This window comes from Electrophorus electricus, chromosome 24, assembly GCF_013358815.1.
Source record: "Electrophorus electricus isolate fEleEle1 chromosome 24, fEleEle1.pri, whole genome shotgun sequence".
Taxonomy (NCBI): Eukaryota; Metazoa; Chordata; class Actinopteri; order Gymnotiformes; family Gymnotidae; genus Electrophorus; species Electrophorus electricus.
Window position 1 is genome coordinate 4,153,602 of NC_049558.1, and position 20,918 is coordinate 4,174,519.

Consider the following 20,918-nt stretch of genomic DNA (forward strand, 5'->3'; position numbering starts at 1 on the left):
CTCTTTTTTTCTCTCTGTCTAGTGGAGGTGGATCTGAGGCTCAGGTTATGCTCTCTCTCAGCCAGATCAAGCAGAGCCCACCCAAGGAGACTCCGACACAGGAGGCTGGAGAGGGCACAGCGCTCCGTGCCAGGACCGGCGGAGAGGGCACAGCGCTCCGTCCCAGGACCGGCAGAGAGGGCACAGCGCTCCGTGCCAGGACCGGTGGAGAGGGCACAGCGCTCCGTGCCAGGACCGGCGGAGAGGGCACAGCGCTCCGTGCCAGGACCGGCGGAGAGGGCACAGCGCTCCGTGCCAGGACCGGTGGAGAGGGCACAGCGCTCCATGCCAGGCTTACCACTGGGCACCTCGCACAGATGTGAGATCACTCACGGGAGTCAGGTAGGGGAAGCTGGCTCCTAATTAGGGCTATTAACTAGCCTCCATGCTAATGAGCCTCCATTTACACTCACTTAAGAGTTCAATTAAGAGTCTCCACAGTCACCTCACTTAAGCAAATCACTGGATGAGAAATGGCATTACAATAAAGTGAGAAAGAGGGAGATGTGCACGTGTCTGCTATAATGAGAATTTAACACTGCACCTCCATTAAACCCATTAAACCCATGCCAATCCCCCTAACGCTTTTGCTCTTTTCCAACTGAAATGTAAATAAAATGTGAAGCGAAAAATGGACACTACCACAAAACAAGGACAGAACAGGACAAATCAAACTACCTGCTCACTAAACCTTAGCAATGAAATAGCACCCCATCCGCAGCTGGACATGTCCATCACGACTTTTTTCCCCTTCTTTTTATAAGACCTTGAGAGACATAACGTTGATGGCAAATCCGGTATTGTGGAAACAAGGAACTGCAATTAACTCATAAATGTATGTTATTCGGGGGGCATCCGGCACTGCAGATATGGACAGCAGGCACACACAGACATATTATTTGCACTGTCCAAACACTGAAGGCTCAGTGCAATAGGATCAATATCAGCCCCATCTCTTGTACACAGTGGCCATCTAATCTTTATTTGATAACCTTCGGTAAAAAAAAGGTCCCTAAATAGATCCTTGCTGTACACAGTTTGCTCCTTATTTTACTAATTATTGTTAATGTTATATAAAAAGAAACCCTGCGATGAGTAATGAGATAAAGGTGAGGATAGAAGCTAAGGAAAAAGGTCAATTTGCCGATACAATAATTTTAATACCTGCTTCTGTCTTACAAAGAAGGTTGTCAATAATTGGATTAGCATGCTTACAAGCCAAACAGATTGATAATTATTAAAGATGAACTGATAGTCTGGATTAGAGCAAATAAAGATTGTGAGGCCTAGTTAAAGACAATAATTGTATTTGAATAACAAATAATATTTTAATAATTTTGGAATCCAGTATGTTGCAGAGTCCTTTACAAGCTATGCAAATACAGTAAGATCCTGATACATCTGTAGACCAGAATCTTAATTCCACCATCTTGTCCTCATTAACTGTGTATATCCAATATGTCTGAAAAAAGAAACAAACTAATCTTGCTGAAAACAAGCTAACCTGCCCAGTTTGCACTGGCCCCTTACACCTGTCATCAACAAAGTTCATCTTCTCTAGTCTGTTGGTTAACAATCTGCCTTGTCTTAGTGAGTGGATCATCAGGGCTACTGGAGCCCAGAAAGCTGTTATAGTGTAAATGCAAGATAGCACTAAGATGAGGCATCCCACTTGCACCGGTGGCCACACCATGCACACCAAAAAAACACAGTCTGGAGGAGTCTGCCATTGCAAATACTACATTGTTCTGGGCCACAGTGTCCACAAATGCTAGTACTGTAATACGCAGATATAATATCACAGATATAATACATCATAGAAAGAGATTTGAGGATAATAGCTATGCAAAGAGTTCCAGCTTGTTGTTTGAAATCTTTCCTGAAAATCATGTCTAATGCTATGATTCTATCTTGCTTTCCGAAATGTTTCTGGAAAGTCATATCTAATGGATTCTCTTTGATCTATTGCTGTAAGCACTGTAAAGTCTTTGTTATTGACAGTTGCTGTTGACAGAGTCCTCATACTGTGGTGCTACCTGTAAACCTCAATATCTGATTACTGCCGTACTTAATGGTGCAATCCGAGCTCAGCTATAAGTGGAGACACCATCTCAGTAGTAAATATCAATGAACAGGACAGTGGTGAATGCGAGTACTGATAATGAACAGGGCTGTCAGTTCTCAACTAGATTAAAAGGTCATCCCCAGAGACCGCTGTGATCGAATAGCACTGTCTAGAACCAGCGGTGCCTCAGAGCTGTGCACCCACTATCACAAGATCCAGAAGTCCTCTGAAGTTTTGCCTTGCTACGTTCCGAACAGAATTTCAAAGCATTTAAAGTGCATATCAATATAATGGATTTGAGACTTGACAGAAGGTTTCTAGCAGTCTTCTATGACAAAGCTTAAAACAGCTGAGGTTCTTGAAAAATGAGGTTTCTGCAGATCTGGGTGTATAGATATAAAACCTAAATTTGGTCAAGAAAAAAAAAAAAACGTTTCAGTGTAAATGGATGAAGGACTCAATTTCACTGGCAGCTTCAGTGGGAGACCATAAAATATTCTGGCTGACTGACGTCAGATCTGTTCATTTATATTGCACATGCTGGATGGCAATTTAGAAGTCAGGGTGCTTCCAGTTTGCCCTAATATTAAGGAGAACAGGTGCAGACCACAGAAAATGAATATTGTAAGGTAAGTTAAATAAATCTGTGAGAAAATAAATTGCTTTATGTTACTGCCTAATATCAAACTGTATTGATGTTTGGGTTTTTGTTGATTGGAATGACTGCTTTTTGTCACGTTTTTCCTCCACTGTTTTAATGAATTTGATTCTGTCATTCCCTGATTTGAATGTCAGTAATAATGAAATATATGTGTGTTCGTGTGACAGCGTGAACGAGAGAAAAGTATAAAATGCATCAAGAGACCTGGGACTACCGAATCACACGCAGAGAATCATTAATTAAGGACTGACCTGATTTCGCAGTGGAGATCATGCCAATCTCATCCCTGTACACTCGAGTAAGTTCACCAGTTGTCCCCCACCCTCTCATCTGTGGCAATCACGAGACCAGGACTAATTAAATCAGCTTTCGCAGACAGTGATAATGGAGAGCTATGCTTTTAGGTTCCTCCCGCCCTTCCACGGCTAAGGTGTCTGCTGTGTTGGCCTAAGGGCTGAGTCGGGGTTCATGCCGAGGCCAAACTCCACTTCACCTGCAGATGCAGACGTGCCCCATGGGCACTGTGCCCACGCGCCACTCTCTCAGCTCACTCATGCCTTTAATTAAAGTGTCTACAGGCTGTACTCACTGCTTCTGTTGCTCATATGGGGTGGGGTTTGCTGCTCCACATGTACTGCTATAAGATGGTTTGCCCTAGTCTAACTACAGCTCCGGGGTAATGTTGCCTGCTGCCGCTTGGGCTAGCCAGCCGAAGCCGAGGCAGAGGAATAAATGAGATGCTTCCCTCGGGTTGAGAGTGACAGCAGCTCTCAGGCAGTGTGAACCATGGAAAGGAGGAATGCTTACATTTACACCAGGCATCCAGGCCTGAACTGGAAAGAAAGCAAGACTCTCAAATCCTCTTTGGTAGGAGCTATTTGGTTCTGCAACTGTAGTGTCACACATAGAGCTACAAAAGCTGTCCGGTAGGAATAGCGACACCCAGCACCGTTGTCTAAATTCAACAAAGGTGATTTAGAGCCTAAAGCAAAAAATGGAATTATACAAAATCTTGACATTCTCGCTCTCGTTCTCTCTCTCTCTCTCTCTCGCTCTCTCTCTCTACTTCACATATAGTCACATTACCACCAATACAAGCTCTGTTGTTTTGTGAAAACCTATTACAGGTCCCTGGCATTACCCATATTCTCTCTTTTTCATTTTCATGAACTTAGAGTATGAGGTCTGTCTGAGACTACACACTGATACTACACTCTCATATCGCAATATCACAATTATCACAATATCACAATGTTAAAATTCAGGTCCCCAGATCTCCTAGAGTTAGCTTAACTACCAGACATATGCAGACATAGGAAATACATGCTGATAAAAAGCTTTGAGACAGGATTTGACAGGTGTCTTTGTATTTTGCTGACAAATATACCCAGGGATTCATAATGGTTTTCAGTGGTGAAAGGTTATATTAAAAAGGTTTATTAAACACAGATAATATTAAATAAATCAATTTATTAAATAAATCAATAAAGTCGCATTTGTACAAATAGAACATGTATGATTGAACAGATTTTTTGAATGTTACACATTGTTCTAACCTATATTAAATATATTCTATTTGCTATTTCCTCATTTGAACACACATAGATTTAACATAACTATAATAATATGAGAGCTGAATCCCCTGAGCTTGGGGTTATTGGCCAGCGCTCAGTGTGAAAACATGTTTTTTTTTCCATTATTCTGACAAGCTTTTTTCGTTTATGGCATGGATATTGTGACTGGGAAAAAGATCAGACTAAGTCCGACACTTCTTAATTAAAATCCTCTGCCATTTAATTAAATCACTCTCTTTTAATTGTATGGTGTGTCAGCCGTCCATAATAATAACCAATGTACAAAACAAAACAAAAGTCATCTTGTTATAACCAATCCGAAGGTAAAGCCACCCTTGTGGGATTGCTGATGATATCTGCTGGATGGGAGTTAAGCAATTTATCAGGCAACAGTTAGCCAGCAGGAGTGGTTAAGGAAGGGGTGAGAGGTGGAGCGCTGGTGGGCATGGGAGATGTGGTGGAGGCGTGGCAGTACCTTGAGGAAGGCGGGGCCAGTGTGGGGCAGATGAGTCTGGTACAGCGGGGCTTCTAGAACGCTAGAGATGCGCGGCTCTCCTCCATCCTGTTTCCTGTGGGCAGACACAGAGACGGATGCAGGGCTGTTCAGTGCCACCCCGCCAGTGCACACCTGCAGGGACATCACTCACAGAGTGTGAGGTATTGGGAGAGGAGGTATTATCAATGTGGCAGTCCAAGGGGGGGGGGGGGGGTGACATTTGTACTGGTACGCACAGCTGTGTGGGAAGCACCTCCCAACAGCCTCTGCGCTTTGATTAACAGGTTCCTGTGTCAGGCATGGGCCCTTAGGCACAGAGGGAGGGATGAACAATATATGTCTGCTAGGAGGGAGGTGAGTAATTCAATTCTATTCTTTTTTTTAACTTTTTGATATCAGGCTCTAATTAGATTTACCATTATTCTGTAGACTGAGAAAAAAAGGGCTGTATTATATTGCAGTCTAAACACAATGCAGGGCTATTGGGGTCGAGGTGAATTTTGACCTTTAGTAATCTGACCTTAAAAACGTGCACTGAGACTGTCACATAATAACATAATCCCACTGATACATAAAACCAGTCATATACAGCCAAAGCAGCTGGGCTGCTAGCCATGCTCAGATATACGTCTCCTCCAACACAACGGGAAGGAAAAGCACTTTCAAGTCTTGCTCAAAGGGATGCAGCCACAGCTGGAGCCCATCCTGGAGTACAGACATGCTCAAATCCGTGCCCTTGGAAGAACGCTTCTCCTGGCCATTCAAATGTAATTTAAATAGATAACACCCTTCACCCTATGTTCAGTACCGAAAGGAAATACTTTTCAAGATCCAACCTAAACAAATGCGATTTGGAACATTATCTTCATGCAGAAGGCTCAGGAGGCAAACTCCAAATCTGGCTAAGAGAGGGGACGTCATGCCCTGGTTCAGACGTGCCCCGGTAACGTCAATCTCACATAAGAGACTGAGCGGAGACCGTTGGGGCCGGAGGGTAAGGAGCTGCCGCATGCCGTCCTGTGCAGACTTCACAGAGCACGCTCTGCTCGGCAACGCAAGACTCCGCCTCCAGAACGCTCATTAAGAACACAGGAGAGGCCACCCTCCAGCAGCCCCACTTCCTCCACCTGCCTGATTAGACACTCTCTGTACGGCTCCACCCTAAAACACGCCGTTCATCATGGGCTACCAATTCAGTGACTGTTCTGCACATACAAGCCTTTCGCCCTCGTGAATCTGCCAGCAATAACCTCTTTCTCCCTCTCTGGCCAGCCAGTCCAGTATCTGCTCATGTGAAGATTCACAGTGCTGGTGGACTTGGTTACATTTGCAGCACAGCCCTAGAACATAAGCCACGTGAGGCAGGGACTTTGCCTGCGCCGCACCCAAGAGCCAAAACCAGCCGGAAAACAAGCTGCCATTACCCTTGTGCCAGTATTACAGCATTCCTCAGTAATGCGGTGGGTTTCAGTCCACGCTGCTAGCTGCCAAAATGGCCCATCCCCCGTTTACTACCCGCTTATCTTCTCCTACGCTACTAACCACATCTACTATCCACTGATCTTCTCCTATCCTAATCACGTTTATTAACCACCGATCTTCTCCTACACTACGAACCACATTTATTAATCCCTAATCTTCTCCTACACTACTAACCATGCTTACTAACCACCAATGTTCTCCTACAATACCAACCACATTTACTAACCACTGAGTTCAATACAAAGTTTAATACAAAGCAAGTAACTTGTCAGTCAATGTGTTGTACCTTGATATACTGTCCCAGAGCAGCAGTGCATTTAAACTTGCACCCATTTTCTGCTTCCCTGCACCCAGACAGCACCCTGTCACGGGAAGCAGGAAAGCGTCACTGTATCACACAGTCCAAAGGCAATCTAATTAGCGACCAATGACATCAGCTGCTCCTCACCCTATAGGCTGGGGACGGCCTTCTCCCATGTTTTATGGCTTTGAATAATGGGCCTTCCAGCCTTTAGTGTTATCACCACATTCATCTGGCTTAAAATCTCCCACATATCAAGTGAGCCTTGCAATAGAGGCACTGAATGGATGACACATCTGTGCACGTGCTCCTATAGAGAGAAAGGCGTGGAAGACTGACAGTTTAGAGGCCCATGTGACAGTGATCTGCATTGAGGAGCAACTAAGAGCTGAGCATGTGCTATTCATTAACACACTTCAGTGCCATTAAGAGAGTCAAACTTGTTTTGCAAAGTATAAATTACATGAAAAATTAAAGCTGTAGATATTGGCCGTCCCCTCTCCTATGTCAAATGAACTGAGGACAGGCACATATAATGAGCACTCAGCACAGTAAACAGGTGTTAGTAGATGAGACATTCCCCTCATGGTTTACATTTCAGCATCTGCCAATTAACTTAGACACATTCACACAGAAAATTCACCTAATATGTAATAAGTATACTCCAAGTACTCATTCTTTAGTGAGTATAATTTGACTATTTTGAGTACCATTTAAATTATACAAATCAAAATGAACATATTGAATAATATGCCCAATACTAGTAACTGCACATGACCAAATTTGCTTCAAATTTAAATTATATAAAAATATACAGTGGTCCACACAGTGAAATATCCTTTCCATCAAGCTGGTGATTTAAACAGCCGGTGTTTTCACAAGGTTACAGATGGCTTCTACATTATTGTTACTTTTTAATTTAATCTTCAAACAAGGTTAAGATTTTGTTTGATTGTTTTATGTAACAAATGGACATTTTGAAAATCAGTTTGAAAAACACTAGTCTAAAGTAAATGACTGGGGCTTGACTAAACAGCCCCAACTTTCCTTCTCTCCTGGGAAGGCAGTGTGCATACTAAAGTGCACTACCACACACAGGGATGGTGTCCTAAAGTGCACTACCACACACAGGGATGGTGTCCTAAAGTCCCTCAGACTGGCTGCAGCATGGTGAACCCACAAAGCTCTCCAGACGTTGCACCTGTAATTATTGTTCAAGTAACAGCTTCTATGAACATGGGAATGAGTTATTCCCCTTTCGCTTAGTAAGTGCAAGAGAACTGTGCTGCAGTGTATAGATTCTAATAAGACCCTCCTTCCTCTGAGCAGAAAAGCTTCGCATACAGAACATACACAAGAGTTTAGCAGTTCAGATGCAAGTAAATGAGACATTAAAAGTTTCACACAGCAGAATGACAATGGGGCGAGGCAGTGAGTCATCTAGAATGTCTCCTCCTCTGGAGAGAGATCTTATTTAGCTCCAGCTTATAAGCATATCCCTCTCTGTCACACATGGCAAACTTTCTGGCAGTGCACTTAGTGGAGACAGAAGAGCATAGCTGGAGGCGTTATAGACCCTTTATAGACACAATGCCTCTCGCCACTAAAACATATCTATAGATCTTGGTCCAAACAAAATTAATAGCAATTATCGTGGGTCATCAGCTATGCACTTAATTACAGCACGAACAGAACCTTGTTATCATTCAAAGACCAGTCCCACTTTCTCCGTGTGGAGAGAAGCAGATCTCCTGCTTTGGAAAATCTACCAGCTATCTTCTGTATAGGTGTGTGTTTGTGTGTGTGTGTGTGTGGTTGTGTGCGTGAGTGGAGTGGAGATATAAAAACAGATAACCCTGAATTGAACTGAACTGTGCGAAGTCACTGAGAACATCCCAGGGTTAGGTGTGTGATGTGGTCACACATTACGCTGCAGATAAGCAGCATACAAGTATTCGCATGCATGCGTGTGTGTTCCTCACCCTCTCTCGTTACACCCTGCAGAAGCAGGCTGTAACACAGTGGACCTGAGTGATAAGTGTGTTTCCAGCGGTGGGTGGGCTGGGTGCGCGGGTTCTGAGCACCAGTCCGAGTACTGCCCTCTACTCATCCTGCTGTGTCACCCCAGCATTGCACAGTTACCCAAAACGCTGTACACCTGCCTGACACTACACGTAGGGAACCGCACGGAACCGGAGTTACTCACCGCGGAGACGTAGTGCGGCTGGAGGGTTCAGCACGCGTCACGCTTTCCCACAGTGCGGGAGGTACTGATGCTGTCGAACGGCACTCAGCTCTCTCCTCTCTACTCCCTGCAGCTCTCCGCTCTGACACACACCTGCTACGCACTCATCCTCCCGTCACTACGCCTCCCTCCTGCTTCCGCTCCCAGCCCCTCCTCCAGCCTTGCCTCCCTCTCTCCCGCTTTCCCTGACAGCCTGCCCCTCCTCCGTTCAGAGTGCTGCCCAGAGCGGAGGGCTGCTGCCCAGCCGAGCCACTGGATGGAATCATATTTGCATTCATTATGCGCAGCCTTAATTAAACCCATCTCCCAATCAGGGACTGCTGCAAACCAAACTGCACAGGAAAACTATGACCCCATTCAAAAATGTATAAATTAATACATACATACATAAATAAACTCTAAACTTCTAACAATCTCTTCATTACTCCAAATATAGCTCTTCATCTTCCAGACATCCATGGGGCTACACTACAACCTCCATACAGAGGTTTAAGGAGATTCCAATAATTTGCTTAAGATGAATGTGAAATCATGGAAACCACGCTGCCATTCCATTAAAAACAAGGACCATTTACCCAGTAATTAAGTCGAGGCTGTCCCAACACAGCATGGGAAACATTTTAAATGATTTTAAATACAACCACTATGTTACATATCACCTGTTTAGGAACAAAGGGATACCTAGGTCAACAAGGTGCATGAGACATTTTGGCTTGCAAATCACGCCCTGCCCCTCGAGCACACACCAAGGACTGAAAGTGGAAAAAGCCCACGTAACCACCGATGGTCCTTTTATGGCAAAACACAGCAGCGTATGTGATCTAGGTAGAGCTGGGTATGGCATATTCACAGATAACATAAGATTACTGGGTAAACTCCAGACCAAGTGAGAGACAGGCTGTATTACTGTTGTCACTATTAAGATGATGACTAATATCCAACTTTTACTAATATTCTAACTCAGAAATAAAGATTCAGTGTAAGAAAGGTATCCCCAGTGTCAACTATTAAGGTGTTTGTTTGTGTCCAACTAGGCTGGAATGAATTCAGTACTGTAGGTTTTGATTCAGCATTGGGAATTTTGCTGTACTGAAAGGCATGCGCAGACAATGGAGATGTGAGATTAGTTTTGGCTGAGAAATTTAAGAGGTGATGCAGCTGTTGGACCGAGAACAGAAATACTTCTAGCATCTATGTCTCTTTGTATTTTTCTCTAGAGGATGGCTAAATACAGTTCATAGAACTTAGCCAAGTTCAGTTGTTTTCTGTTGTAGAAAAAAGCACCCGAACAGTAGACCTTAACAACTCACCTATGTGAATTCCTTTTTGACATGCTAAAACAACTTTATCCCATGGAGCTGTCCTCTGGAACACTCCTCTCTGACAACAAAAATGCATTACTTTCTCAGTTAATGCCATCCTTAAATGATACCCAAGTCTTTTCCAACTGGATAGAACAGGCTCACAAATCTGCACCCAGAGAAAATGTGTCATCTCGAGTTGAGTGTCATCTTTCTCACTAGCCAGAAGGACAGGAAGATAATTTTGGAGAGTGTCCGGTCTTTCACGCCCTGCATGCCAACACGGACCTGTTTTTTTTTTGATGGAAGACGTAAGGGAAGAACAGTCCAGTAACTCTGCCATTTCTCTGAAAGGAAGACAGTGACAGAGACTACACAAGGCCCAAAGGCCAAAGCGGAAAGGTCTAGAGCACAGCCTCAGAGAAGAAGCTGTTTTTCTTTCCTTCGCAAAACAGTCACAAAGACGGCCACAAAATCGAGCAGCTCTGCCCTGAGCTCACACAACCAAGCAGAGATGCATGCAGCTCTATCAGGTGTCCTTTTGCTTTGAAGGTTCTGTTGTAAGAGGCAAGGGTGTGGAAATGACAGCCTAAACACATTTCCTTCCTTTTCCCACCTGCCCTTTGACTGGCGTGGTTGTAAATCAAACTGGTTGTTCACCGCGCAACAGTGAGGCATTGCTCATAACCCATCCCCCATCTTCGGCAGTTCCAGGTGTATCGTGAGATTCAAATTGTACATCTGCCTGGTTCAGAATATATGAATAATATTGTGACAAGCTGTCAACGGCACCGGCTGTTGATGAGGCTTCCTTCCGGTCTGTGAGTGCTAAATCACAACAGTGGAACAGCTCGGTGTATTTGGACATACAACCCTAACATCCTGCATTTTCCGTCTCTCTTTATATCCTCGTCACATGACTTCAGTCAGTCCTCCCTGCTGACTCTCTGCACTCCGTATGGAGTCATGCTTAAACCAGCCAGCTGGATCAGGGTGAAAGCTAACCCGGCCGACCTTTCCCCCGGCAAAGACGGATGCCTGACTTGGCGCCTCGCTGCGTGCCGTGGCGGCTCGTCGTCTGCCTTGTGCTCCGCTAAAAAACGCACTGTAACTGGGGGTGGTGTGAGCAGGCAGTAACCCCAGCACCACCAGGCCCCGAGAGACAAGACGCAGCTCTAAGTGTGGGCAGGGTGCTCCACCTGCAAGGCGCTCAGGTGCCGCCAAGCTGCTCGTACGCTTAATTACCTCCAATTACTGACTTTCCCTCAGCTGAGCAGCAAGAACACATCAGTCCAGCAGTGCATCTCGCTGGGCATCAGGCATGCATCGCCCTGCTACAGGTAATCAGTCCACTGTCAGGAGAAGAACAGTTTAAGAAAGAAAGATTACAATGCAAGTTCCGCAGTATTTGTGAGGAGAAAGGACTCAGTTCACATAATTAAAGGGTGAGAACAGATATGCTTCTAAATGTTCCTCCTCATTTCTATGCTTCAAAGCAGAGGGCAGGGGCAGAAGGGGGTCTCCTGCAGGGAGACCTCCAGTGAGAACCAGTCCAAAGCAACACTTACTGTGCGGGTGGAGCCGGAATTCATCTCTCCCCCAGTTTGAGCTGGCCACCCACGCTCAGAAGGAGAGAGCGCAAACGGCCCACCCCAGAGAAGAGAGAGAGAAGGTGCAGATAGACGGGTAGGAATCATGTATTGCATGTCCCCTGCTGAACCGGGTTTCCCGTCAGCTGCAAAATAACACGCTTATCTGCAATTCCTTCAGCTCCGTCTGCATCTATAAAAGGTACCATTTTATCTGTGCTTTGAAATGATCATTTTTGCCAACCATAGGCAGAGGAATGTTCCATCTTTGACCCAGTTTAGTGCTGCGATCCTAGTCCGGTCATATCAGATGGTTACACTCTCTGCTAACAAAAGCTGATTTCACACTGAATCACAGCTGCGCTCTGAGTGGTCCTCTAAGGCACGTGTTTGTGTTAGTCAAATGTCCATAGAAAAAGCTGCTTGCTCCTTCCCCACAGTCAGACCCAGTGGGACATGCAGAAGCACTTTAGGCCATAAAGGTGTTCAGATGAGCTTCATATTGACCATTCTCCAAAGCAGTGGTCTGGATCAAAAGTGGTGGTTAAGGCCGATTGATTGCTTTGTTTGGGTGGAAGGTCTCTGCTCACTGCGCCCCACCCCTACCCCCGGGCTGCTATCATTCACTCTCTGCCACAGATCACAACCATTCCTGTTCTAAGCTATCTCTGCATGAGCATGGATGCATGTCCACAGTAAACAGAGGCCTGCTCTCTGAAATCTGCAGTATATAAGTGTGTAAATTCTCACACACACACACACACACACACACACACACAGAAGCAATACACCCCACCCCCACCCCCCGTTGGTCATATGTCAAGCCAGAAATGATGGATGCTGTACATTAAGCCCATCATATAAAGCCACTCTGTCCTCTGTCGAGTGCTGCATGCACACCTCTCTCCTCATCAGAGCTAAAAAAACACCGCCAGCTTTGGCCACTTGAAAGAGAAACCTTCAACGCTGAATTCTACAGTTCAATAAGAGAGATTTGGTGAGATATTTAAATGGTTTTTAAGCATACATTTTAAAAATAAAAAACAAAATGAAAAAACACGATGTTGGAGAGAGCCATGCTTAGATAAATGTCTGACACTGTGTTCTGTCATTGTAAAACAATGATTCATTTTCAATACTTTACAATACTGCTACAAAATACTGTGTCCCCATTACAAACACAGCACTCAGTCCATGACAAAATTGGACACTTAACAATTACAGTGTACGGGAGAGTGTGAGAGTTACGCAATTTCTAATGCCTCCCTCTCCACATGACGTCGTTATTTTCCAGCATGCATTAAGAAATGCAGACGCTCATCCTGAAGGAAGTGAAATCTGGCTTGCCACACAACTGTCAGCCTCCAGCCCCAGTCCCAGGCTTGACTTGTTGCTTTGAGCATCCTTGCTTTGCTGCATGTGCTTTTGGCTGTGAGTGATCGAGATAGCTTCAGGCTTGGATGTCAAGTATCAGGGAGTTAGGCTTGTCACTTTAGTGCTATATTTAGTCAAACATCTGCATGCAGGAGACACATACAGACAGACTGGGCTGATTAAGTGTGACAGTTCTCTACCAGCAGAATGAAGCTAGACACACATATTACCCCCCCTCCCGATACACGCACACACACACAAGCAAACATGTCACAACATATTAATGGTCTTGGAGGACATATGTATTGGCATGTCAAAGCTCAAGCTTGCCTGTGTAGGTTTTAAGGCCATTTTTATCTGTATCTTCAGCCCCAGAGTGCCATATGCTGTATTCTTAAATTACCACAGTACCATTATGCATATTAATGGGTCCTTACTACCTCTTCTTAAACATCTCTGGAGTGATGAGTGGTATTTCTGAAAAGGTATGAGTCATGTGATATTTTCTTTCTGAGAATCACATGTGATTTCTGAGAACATTTTCACCTGCTAACTTCGATTTCTATTACGTCCATAAATTATTTGGGCATAATTACTTCTTAGAGAGCCTATGCGTCGGATGCATCGACCTCGTTTGCCACTACAGGTCACATGGTTTCAGGCATCCATATATATTCAAAACTCAAGAACGCATTTTCAGTAAGACCAATCAGGGCATGTCTGAAAGAACAGAAGATGGCAGATGTAGACATTTTGGCTTGAAAATTGTGTGTGTGTGTGTGTGTGTGTGTGTGTGTGTGTGAGTGTGTGTGTGAGTGATAAAGATATTTTTAGAGTTTGTGTGTGAGATAGGTGTGTGTGTGTGTGTGTGAGTGAGAGAGAGAGAGAGAGAGAGAGAGTGTTGCCACCAGTGAACATCTCTCACCTCACCTGGCCCTGTCAGACTCCACTGCCTCCCCAAATGGCCATCTGGGACAACAGCTCTACTCCTTAATGGCTCACTCTGTCTTTTTTTAGAATGTCCTCCATTCATTCCCAGTCTAGTTTAGGGACTTGAACTTTAATAAGCACGTGTACTTTAGCTCACTTGGCCAGCACTGCAAACTAGTAGCCACCTCAAGGTCGTGGGTTTGATACCCAAGGAGCACTGTACTGTCCTACTTATAAATATATATGTTCATTTCTCTGGTTCACTTGTGTCTGCCAAGTGCTGGCCTAAGAATTTTCTCTTGCCACAAGGACACTGAATTTCAATATTATCAGCCCCCTCCAACACTACTGTTCCTCTGGGGATGCACCTGTTTGCTGTTTAGAGCACTGTACTGAAAATGCAGAGACTTTCCACCAGAACACTGTTATTGAACCTGTTATTATCTATGAACAGCTCAAGAGTAAATAGCTAAAGTCATATTTGCTATTATCATGTCCCCAAAAAAGGTGATTTCCAAAATAATGAAACACAGAAGCAAGCATGTGTCTACTCAGAGGAGCCAGTTAGTATCACATTTGGTATTGGTATCTGTTTTTCAAATGAAAATGTTAACACAACCAGTGTCATCTAAGAATGACTACTCAACGTTTCTTCAACGTGTTCTGTACCAAATGTCTGCAGATGTCGCTTATTTCTTTATCTAAAAAAAGAGTTTTAATAAATAACTAAAAGAAACAATGGTGCACTTCAAAGAATCTGTGATGAGCCAGATTCGTTTTAGGTGGTAATGAATGAGCAGCCTTACCCCTGGCGATCCCAGCAGAGCGTGTTTGGTAGCGCTCCAAGTTGCTGAATCAAAGCAGCAAACGCCTCTTTGATGTCAAAGAAGCAATAAAGCCACAGTAGAGACACTTCAAACATCACTTCCGAATGTCACGATGGCCTTTTCATAGGCACAGGCTGGTTCAAAGATTAATGAAGGATGCCCTCCTCAACCCCAACCTCAATCCTGAACCCAACCCCAACCCCACCAAAAAAACACTGAGTAAATGGAAAAAGTACGGAGTGTTTTTACGAGTGAGTTACAAGAACAACACTTTCTACATGGCTCCGCAAGTCCTCCTTTGGGACCAGGCTAGACGGAGAGTGGGCCCAGCAGCCATGCTGTCGGCTAAGTGCTTCTGGATTTAGCGCTGGCTCTGGTATTAGGAGGGGGTGGCTCCCAAGCTTCTGCCTAGAGTACGGCACGGTTCAGACTAATGGCTGTCTGTCACATATAAGCCAGTCTCTGTCCAGCAGTGCCTGCAGGACTTCCTTCATTAAATGGCTCTCACTTGGTGTCTGAATACCATACTGCGATAAAGCTTTACATAGTGAACCATGAAATGAAACAAAGACAAGGAGACAAATGTACTTCAGCTAAAGTTATTAAAACGTTTTTGACAAATGAATAAATATTTGCTGCTAAAAGACATGCAGTGTAGAAAGACCTTCCATAATACTGAATTTAAAATGAACAAAGAAACAGAATTCACAGTACTATACAATTTGTTCCTACTGCTGCCAACAAAGAAAATGCTATGTTTTATTCTTTGTTGTGAGGGACTACATTATCTAGGCCCCTCAATAAATTCTCACCCTGAGAATTTATTGTCTTTATGATGAATAGGCCCCATAGTGCCCCAACACACATCAGTTTAGCACCTGGACAACCACAGTCAATATTCAAAGTCAAATATCGCAAACTGGTTTTAAAGTCATCCCTCACGTTGATAGATGGTAAAGTAGTTCTTATGTTTCAGTTATTCATTTTGAGTAGTCACAGCATAAAACGTCTTTGGTCAGATGTGACAAAGTGAATCTCAGCGGCTGAAAACGGTAGATGTGCAATGCAGACGTGTGCAATGCAGAATGCAGAGAGCTAAGAAAATATTAATATGCGTAGTTCAGCCTAGAGACCTATAAAAAGAAAAAGCAAGAAGGAAATACATCGATTTCCACTGCATGCACGCAACTGCACCAGTGTTCCATCATTACAGAAATCTAAAGCTCACATGTTTCCCCTGTGCCCGTACTGCTTTGTGATGTTAAGTAAGGGGCCTTCGTTAACAGAATTGAGCAGAATTGATTTCATATCATGCTGTTGCATGCATTCTCTGTAAGCCCAATCCACACATAATTACAACCAGACAAACAGCAGAAATGTGCCCAGCACACAAGGAAGAAATATGTTTCTTTGATCGAATTTAAGCCTAGCAAATCTGAACTGCCACACTGCTGCAGGACTCACCAGATCTTCTTTGGCTTCCCGAATCTGAACGGAGAGCAAGGCATGTCGGACTCTCTGATGTCAGGCCTTCAGAGTGCGACCTGTTAATTGAAGCTTTGTTTTGGAGTTCCACAACTACTTGTGTTGTCCACTAAAGAGGTCTATGTCCAATACCCGGGCAGTCGCGAGGCACTGCTCCACGCTGGCAAGCTAAGGATGGCTCGCTGACGCCCCCTGTGCCAGGCGTGAGCTTAATGTCCTTCGGAATTATTCTCAGAAGGGAAAGTGCATGCCTCCTTGTACCTTCTCCCACCACAAGAGCAAAAGAGTGCCCTCCGTTCTAGCACGACAGGATTGTTCTGGGTCCTATCCTTCGTCATCCTTCATCACTTAACGATTGGGGTCTTCTGTCTCTCACTTCACACATATTCTAAGCAAGCCGCCACACTCTCACACCAACAGCACTTCCTGCACGTTGTAATAAAGAAGCTAATGACAAAAATGTGGTCAATGCTGCCCCTCCCCCCAGAGGACAGCAGTAAATCCAGAGCTGGGCAGCGCCCCCTGTCTCCTCCCTGGAGCAGCAGCCCAAGTGTGATGCGGTGGGCGGGCTCCCCTCCAGGATGGCAGGGGAGAGGGGAGGAAGGAGGGAGGGGCACTGCTGTTTCCCTCTCAGGAAACCCAAGAGAGCCTGTGAGACCCCTTCCAGCATGGGACGATCCTGCAGCCAACCTGCTCCTGGACATGCTGTTGTATGCTACTTGCTAGCACAGGAACGCATGCACTCACACTCACATACTCAGACGCACGCACACGCGCACACTTTTCCCTGGCTGGCTGTGTCGCTGCTGTGCCTCAGCCAGTCCAGCCTGCTGGCACAGCAGCGTTGTCAGCCGTTACTGTGGCAACAGGACAGCGGGTCTGTTGCATCCGCGTCCTCTTGGCGCAGGACGGCTCTCTGACTTCCTCTGATGCTTCTGAGGTCCTGCCAGGGTCGGACAGGCAGGTGGCCATGCCAACTAGCTCAGCATATATCAGTGCTGCCTTCACAATACTGGCAAATGAACTGGGAGGTTAACAAATGAGCAGGGCAGTGGAACAGGGACTGATACTGACATCCACTAGTCCCTAACAGTACCTCATTATACGTTTATGGTATAAAAATGCATTTTTTTTTTGTGTTATTTGAACTAGATAAGACTGGTTAATTAATTAAAATAGCTGCACAACCTTTGGATAATACATGAGTGTATAGATATGTTTGATAACAATAGAAGAAAAATTCATAGCAAATGTATGTATACTCACCATAAGCTTCTAGCTTTAGAGAATGTCTTGTCAACTCTGAAAAGACAATGAAAAGGTAAGTTAAAGACAGCATATTTACTGTTCTTTCCCAACTGCCACATTGCCACATCAGTTAGCTGCCAAAATAAATAAAAAGTGTGGAAAAAACTAGTCTGAAATCTAAGTACATCTGAAGTGCTTTAACAGAAGTGCAGGATCTGTCGAGTATCTGTCAGATGTCAGATGAATGGCCCTGGGGAGGACTTACAGGTGGTCTGTGAAGCAATATGGGAATATTGTGTATAAAGCACGGGGAGTAGATCTAGTGGGCTCTGCCTGTCAGCACTGACCACTGGTCGGCCCACTCCCTTGGCCCCTGAGCTGGAGGCGGGTTTCCACGGCATCCATTTTGATTGCCGAAAAGAGTAGCTGGAATTCCCCTACTGCCCCCCCGCCCCCAATCCAGAGAGAGAGAGAAATGCACACCAGCTCCCACTGGCCTCTATTTTGATAGGTGGCTCAGTGGTTAAGGTACTTGACTCGTAATTGGACAGTTGCTGGTTCAAGCCCCACCGCTGCCAAGCTGCCACTGTCGGGGACCCTGAGCAAGGCCCTTAGCCCTCAGTTGCTCAAGTTGTACTCAGTCATAATTGTAAGTTGCTTTGTATAAAAGTGTCAGCTAAATGCCATAAATATAAATGTACACAGTCCACCACAGATTGGTCTGTGATGCTTCTGGCAACAGGGTAGGAGATGGGTATCACTGGTTACATACCAGGTCATTAAAAAAGCAGGATGGTTAAGAATTCATTTTTCTGCCTCGGTGCATGCAGATGAGTGTAATATGCATCTATATCAATATTTCATGATTTCAAACGTTCCAATTCACAAGCTGACAAATTCTACTTGGAACAATTTGTTACATAAACCTTTTAATAGCACAAACACCTCACATAATGCAGAGTGTGTACATACTGAACAGATTATGACATTGTAAAAAAAACAAACAAACCCAAAAAACATTTTCTCCCATATGCCAAACTTGCCAAGCATGTATGAAACTAGCTGCTTCCATCAAATCCTTCATTCACACCAGCAGATGGCACTGTGTCCACTGAGTTGAGTTCTAAGCACTGAGCTGTAAAAGTTAAGCTTTGAAAGATGAACTCATCAAACATGCCAAAAGGGAAACAGTTTCCATGCTGGATAACTACTGTCATGCTGGATAACTACTTTTTTAATTGTCCAAACCACAACAAACTTAGATACTCAGATACATAAACATTTATTTGTTAAATGGTTATTAAGTGACCATTGAGTTTTGATTGGATGGTTTAAGCCTAATCCTATGATCACTAAAGGAGGAAATGTGTCTCTTTGTACTTTAGAGGAGACACAGGCATGGCAGCACCAAAGAAAACTCTTAATATATTTTCTTTCTAATGTGGCATATTCAACAAAATTATAATTGAGCTGATTTGGCAAATATAGAAAAGATTTGACTGGTCTTACACAGTCTTATTTGAAAAGGGTTTGTCCTGAGGTGCAGTTCTCCAATCCGACTTCAACACCTGCAGTGCTAGTCTAGAAAACACCCAACTGCTCCTTATGCTTCTTTCTGTGAGTAAATGACAAAGCACTTCTGTAGGCCTGGCTGGATATGCCAAATTCCATAAATGGACATGGAAATGGAAATGGATGGAGGTACACAAGGCTGTCTGCCTCATGGTCCAAAAAAGTCCCCAGGTGTTTGACACTCATCCCCCTCCTGCTGTTAAACAGCGTCTCTTCAAGTCCACGCGTGTACGGTATTTCATTTTAGGCACACTGTGCCCAGTCTGCAGATGAGTGGGTGATGGTGGGGGGGTGCTGCTTTGGGAATCTAGTTCACGTCCTCATATTTCCAGGAATTTGTCTGTCCTGGATTAGGCTGCATATTCTCTGGATTCGCCCACCGTTGTCAGGCGGTAGCACTGGTATTCCTGTTCTCAAGCCGGAAATAGACGAAAGATTTATGCGGGTCCGCACAAATAAAGCCTTAGATTATAATTAGTGGCTGCGCATGCAATATTAATGTTCTGCATTTGGTGTGTGTGTGTATGAGGAGTGAGAACTATTGTGTGTTGTATTTTTGCTGCTAATGACTGAATGGTAATTTGTAAATTCCACAGGTACTGCCACTTTAGATACTTATATACTGCATATATTGCAGTAAGTGAAGAGGTTGGCACTGTAAAATCTACCTTTCGCTATCAACAGCATGTAGAACGAAAGGAAGAACATTAGAGAACACACCTGCTGATGGTCCTCTGGTGGATCTCTGTTTTCCGTCTGACACAGCACAACACTAACCTTTCTACTGGCACTTAAACGCCAGCAGAGCGTCTCACCTTTCAACAAAATATACAGTTCTAAGAATATACAGCCTTTCGTTTAGCTATTTGAATATTTATAATGCGTTCTCTCTTCAAGTCTACACATGTTGGTGACTACTGAAATAGAGGACACCCATCAAGGGCCACAGCCTAGTAGGAAGGCAGCAAATACGAATGCACTGAATGAATCCACCATTTCAAAATGCAGCGGCCCCTTCAGGAGTGCATGAACAGCTGATAACATGTAGTCCTCTGGTGTCCGTTAACCTTCAGGCCCGGCCATTTCGGACAAACAATATGTCTAGTCACAAAACACTTAGCTCAAGGGAGAGTGTCTCTCCGCTGCCCAGTTCTTCTTCACTCAGACGGTTTTGAAAATAGAGTGCATGTTTGGTTTTCATCGACTACGCTGCTCAAATGGTTCGCTTGTTTTCGTCTTATTGTTTCTTCCCCAAAGCTTCCTTCAGCTAAAGCCATTTAAAAGACTTATGGTTCAGTTAAGAAAACAGGGACTGTGAGTTTAAGCAATTTATATGCTGTTAAAGTAGGTCCCTGATTGTTTATAAAGAAAACAATGGAACATTAGAGAACAGAGCAGCTGTAATTAACCGCTGCTGTCTGTAGAACAATATTGCCTGATGCAGTCACTGTAGGCAGGGTGACCCAGCACTTATTTTTTACACTATGACCAAAAGCTGCTTTTAAAACCACTCATCAGCTCTCTGCTGTGTTCTTTTCTTGGAGAATGCCATTGCAGAGTTTTCGTGTGCACGGCTCTTCACTGTCATGCTACAGGGACCTGTGTCCTCTGTTCTGTGTGAAGGAGTCATCTATACAGGTTTAGATGGTGAGAAGATAGTGACCCGGTGTAGACTGCTGGCACATACTGTCGCGCCGTGCTTGTTATGCGCGGCAGCTTGTCCACAGCG

The 20,918-nt window shown here is 44.4% G+C and overlaps 1 protein-coding gene across 8 annotated transcripts in view; it reads right to left on the minus strand.

Moving 5' to 3' along the window:
* rap1gap (RAP1 GTPase activating protein) overlaps positions 1-20,918 on the minus strand; it is a 53,169-nt gene that overhangs the window by 22,879 nt on the left and 9,372 nt on the right. For 6 of the 8 annotated variants that reach the window (XM_035522510.1, XM_035522508.1, XM_035522511.1 and 3 more), the window contains exons 2-3: positions 17,636-17,671; positions 4,815-4,908 (exon numbers count right to left, since the gene is read on the minus strand). In XM_035522510.1, the coding sequence (XP_035378403.1) occupies positions 4,815-4,908; positions 17,636-17,671 (130 nt within the window). Of the gene's footprint in view, positions 1-4,814; positions 4,909-16,348; positions 16,802-17,635; positions 17,672-17,802; positions 17,820-20,918 lie in introns of those variants that run through there. The other 2 variants (XM_035522514.1, XM_035522509.1) reach the window with 2 other exon arrangements.